Genomic DNA, 4749 nt, shown 5'->3' with positions numbered 1-4749 from the left:
TCCCAATTACCTTTCTCCACTTGAGTCAAACAAATATGGCCCTTGAGTAAAAGGGTTTGATGCCTCTGTTCTAGCATAACTGTTTTAGCTAATGCCCCAACTTTAAAGTTTGCCTGTAATTTACACCTTTTGGGTTGTTATTGCTTAAGCAAACAGTTCAGTGTAGAAATACATTGCAGTTGCGTGCAACCCGGGTATGAATCGAAACAGATACTGAAAGTAAAACTACACATGAACCTTGCATTAGACACTCATTCCAAAATGACACATCAACGTGAAGGACTGCAACAGGTACACAGCAGCTTAATGCCAACATCCTAAACCAACTCTGAAGAGTCAAATCTTGCCTTAAATTTCTTATCTAAAGTATATGAGATTTTTTTTTTTTTTCTTTTAAATTAAGGCAATGAAATGGCTACAGTTCCTAAAGTTCATTTTAGGGGAACAAAAATATACACCTTTTTTCTGAACTTTAGGCAGCAGAACATAATGTAAAAACCTGCATTGCATTAAACATGCAATGTCAGGTTGATGTAGAAAACCAGAACTAAACACAAGTTAAAATACCATTTGGTTTTTCTTCCCCATTGGAACACAAACTCAAACTTTAAGAGAGGAAAAATAAAGCTTAAAATCAGCTAAACTGTATAGAGTTTTATATGTATCTGCATCACACTCTAACATGATTTTGGGTAGAAAAGAAATCCGTACGTTTATCTGGCCACTCACATTTTAAACCAGTGCGGGGGGAAAGGCACTGCATTTATTTTTCATTGTGCCCATATCTGTTTGCACATATATGGAAAAAAAATTATATTCAAATTTTCTGTTCATTCTCTCCCACACACACATATGAGACATTGCAGCTAACACATAATAGCAGAAGCTGATTCAAAGTTGACCTCTCCTATTCCACTGTGTTATGTTCAAACTTCCAGGCTCTCTAGAATCTGAGATGGCTGCAAAGAACCCAGAGACAGGTACAAGATTTAGTCAGCGTTCAGCATTTCTCAGTGCATTTTGCAGAAAGGGTCTAAATTAGGCATAGAGTTTTGTTGTTTATTTTACACAGAGAAGTCCACCAACATTTGCCATAAATTCTTCTAAACTCTTTAAGAAGGCCATCTTCTGCTTACGGTCCAGTGTAGGAGGAGTGCTGCTTGCAGTAAGCTTGTTGAAGGCATCTGCTAACCGCTGGTAAATTACTGGGTCTTGTTGAGTTGATAGCAATGTTTCAACTAGCTCTGAATATTCAGCCTGTTAAATAAACAAGAATCTTATTTACTTAAAAAAACCCCAACAATATATACAAATGCTCTCATCAGGACAAAATCCAGACTGAAGGCTGTGACAGAAAGCTATCAGCACCTCTCCACCTGTTACCCAGTTCCACCGACCAGTGTACCAGAAGGACCCACAGCCTCTAAACCAGATAAAGCCCTTCAATCAGACCAGGTGTTTGTAGTAAGGCTAAAGAAGCCTTTGGAGATCGGTACAGTGCTTTGCAGTGCAGAGTAAGAAGAAAACCTGAAGGCACATCCTTCAAAGTGCCTTCTGGCTCTTACTTAGCACAGGCTTATTCCTGCAAACCACACTTCTCTTTCTTCATGCCTGCCCCGTGTTGAGCGTGCCATACCGACTGTCTCCTCCCACAGCTTTTCCCTTTTCTAGATTCCCTTCCCTGGGACAGAGTGCTTAGATTCCTTTCTAAGAGTCTTCTACTTACTCAAACAGAAACAGACGACAAGGAAACATGTTAAACATGACTAAAAGGACACTGCCAAGGGGCACCTGGAGCAAGCCCAAAGTGACTACTGAGCTCTGGGAGCAAGGGTGAAGGACATGGGAACCAGAATGGCAGTGCCCTCGCTTCTGCTGGTGAAGGGCTTGAGTGGGAGTAGACACAACATGAAGGTGCCACCTGTGAGTGGTGGCACAGGGTCTTTCTGTCTGACATGATCACGAGTCCCCCTTTCAGGGATGAGGGCTGCTAGCAAAAGAGAGGATCCGTATGACAAAGCGGCTTAGGAACACCTTTGCTGAAGGCTTGCCGACCTGGCAGGAAGGGCTTCAAAGGGCACGTTGGAGGATGGTGGTAACAGCTTGTAGGTAAGTGAGGAGACGGAGACCAAGAGTAGTAAGAACACAAGGAAGATGTGATAGGTTTAAGAGTGCTTGTCAGGAAGGATGGAAAAAGTAGAAAGGAGGCCAACCTCAAATGTCTGTGCAGAAATGCATTCAGCTTTGGGCACAAACAGGAAAAGCTAGAGCTCCATATGCAGATGCAGAGCTGCAACATCACCACAGGCACTGAGATTTGGTGGGACACGTGGCATGACTAGAGTGCTCCAATGGACAGACAGAGGCTCTTTAGAGCTCTTTCGGGAAGAATCGGACAGAAGATTGCCATTTACGTGAAAGGGCAGCTCAAATTAAGGATGCTTTTCTATGGACTGGGCAACAATCTAGTGGAGTGCTTAGGGGTCATGATCAGAGGAGAAGTGGTAAAGATGACATCATGGTGGGAGCTTGTTACAAATCACCAAAACAGGGCAAGTAGTGGACCGAGTCATCTTCAAGCAACTTGAAGCTTCTAGATTAGACTTACAAGACATAATCTCCCTGACATTTGCTTGAATGCCAGATGGGCCACCCAGAGGTGACTTTGCCTCTGCTACTCACAGCTAGGAAGAACTGGTCAGGGATGTGGTAATTAATGTCAGCCTTGGTTACAGTTATCATGAGATAGTGGAGTTCAGGATCCTTAGGAGAGTGAGGAAAGGGCAGCCGAGTACAGACCCTGGACATCACAAGACCAGATTTCAGCTTATCGAGGGGACTGGTGGGTGGGATCCTGTGGGAGAGAGCTCTGAAGATGAAAGGAGCTCAGGAGAGCTGACAGGTCCTTAAGGACAACCTCTTCCAAGCACAAGAACAGCCTGCCCAGGTACTGAGGAAAACAATATAAACACATCAGGACACCGACCCAGCTAAGCAGGGAGTTCATGACTGAACGCCACTGCAAGGAGGACACAAGCAGGGACTGCTACAAAGGAGGAAAACAGAAACATTGTCTGGACAAGAACAATGACAGAAAAGGGAAGTTCAGCTAAAGCTGAATTCATCAAGGGACATCAAGGGCAGCTTCCATCAGTACATTCTCAGTAAAAGAAGGAACAGGGAAAACGTGGATCCTGCTGCTGAATGGAGCAGGTGATTTAGTGGTAATGGACAAAAGATAAGTCTGAAATGTTCAGTGCTTTCTTTGCCTTGGTCTTCACTGTCAGGTTTTCTGAGACCTTTATGGCTAGAGACAGTGTTCAAGGAGGAGAAGAACTACCAGCAGTAAAGAGGATCAACTCAGGGATCTCTAGAGAAATCTTGATGCGTACAAGCTCATGGGACCTGACAGAATCCATCCAAGGGTTCAGAAAGCTGGCTCATGTCATTACAAGGCTGCTCTCTATCATCTTTGAGCAACTAAGAAAATCACGAAGCAAGTACTCCTGGAAGTTCTCTCCAGGCAGGTGAAAGAGAAAGGGGTTGAGAACAGCCAGCCTGGATTTACCAAGGGTAAATCATGCTTTACCAACCTGTCTTCTGCGATGAAATGACTACATCTGTGGATGAGCGGAGAGCAGCAATGCCTGATGTTAGCGAGTCTTTAGCAGTCTTGCACAGCACCCTCGTAACCAAGCTGGGATTTTATTGTCTAGATGGGTGGAGTACTACATGGGTGAAAACACTACATTCCACCTGGAAGCTGGTTACAAGTGGGACTGAGAGCTCTCATCTGGGCCTTGTCCTGTTAAGTATTTTAGTCCCTGACCTGGAGGAGGAGAGGAAGTGCACTCGCCTCAAGCCTATGGATGAAACCAAACTGGGGAGTGCAGCCAGTGCATTCAAGGGCGGGACTGACATTCAGAAACACCTTGTCAGGCTCAAGGAATGAACTGATGGGAACCTCAGGAAATTCAACAAGGACCAATGCAAAGTCCTGCAGCTGAAAGAGAGTAACCCCCTGCAGCTATACAGACTGGGACCCAAGAGGCTGGGGAGCAGTGCTGCTAAATAAAGGACCTGAAGGTCCTGGGGGACAGCAGGCTAAGGAGGTCAGCAGTGTGCCTTGTCAGCAGTGAACAGCAGTAGCATATCGTGCTGTATTTATTATTCGTCTTTACACAGAACTTGTTGGAATGGATGTGGAATACTGTGTCCAGTTTTGGACTCCTTAACTCAAGAAGGATATTGCTGAACTTGAATGAGTCCAGTGGTGGCCCACCAAGACTGTGTGGCAGGTGCCGAAGGCACATGAATTATAAGGATAATAAAGCATTCAACAGGCTGCTCAGAGAGGCTTTGGAACATCCATCTTGGAGTTTTTCAAGACATAGTTGGAAAAAGTCCTGAGCAACCTGATCAGAATTCAGTGTTGACCCCACTTTGAGCAAAAGGTTGGACTACAGACCTCCTGAGGGTCTCTTCCAATATGAACAATTCTGTGATTTCCCAGACGCACAGTAACTAACCACTCTCCTTTAACAAATGACTGGTTTTCAGGGTGCAAGTCTCTAAATGCCATACCTGATGCAAACACACTAATGTGTAGAATGCTTCACCTGCTGCAGTTGTCATTTCCGTATTGTGCTTCTGAAGTACCAGCATATCAAAGACCATCTGAAAATCACAAACCAGAAGTAGTTATGGAAGGGTAAACTTAACTTTCTACTTTACCGATGTTTGCTGCTG

At 44.5% G+C, this 4749-nt stretch overlaps 1 protein-coding gene across 1 annotated transcript in view; it reads right to left on the bottom strand.

The window, feature by feature from the left end:
* Nucleotides 1-581: 581 nt before the first annotated feature.
* The window catches only part of XPO4 (exportin 4), a 41374-nt gene continuing 37206 nt past the window's right edge, over nt 582-4749 (bottom strand). The window contains exons 21-22 of the mRNA XM_009700465.1: nt 4585-4677; nt 582-1257 (exon numbers count right to left, since the gene is read on the bottom strand). Coding sequence (XP_009698767.1) covers nt 1060-1257; nt 4585-4677 — 291 coding nt within the window. The 3' untranslated portion in view covers nt 582-1059. The remainder of the gene's footprint in view (nt 1258-4584; nt 4678-4749) is intronic.

This window comes from Cariama cristata, unplaced genomic scaffold (assembly GCF_000690535.1).
Source record: "Cariama cristata isolate BGI_N322 unplaced genomic scaffold, ASM69053v1 scaffold3750, whole genome shotgun sequence".
NCBI lineage: Eukaryota > Metazoa > Chordata > Aves > Cariamiformes > Cariamidae > Cariama > Cariama cristata.
This window is presented reverse-complemented; position numbering and strand designations above follow the sequence as displayed.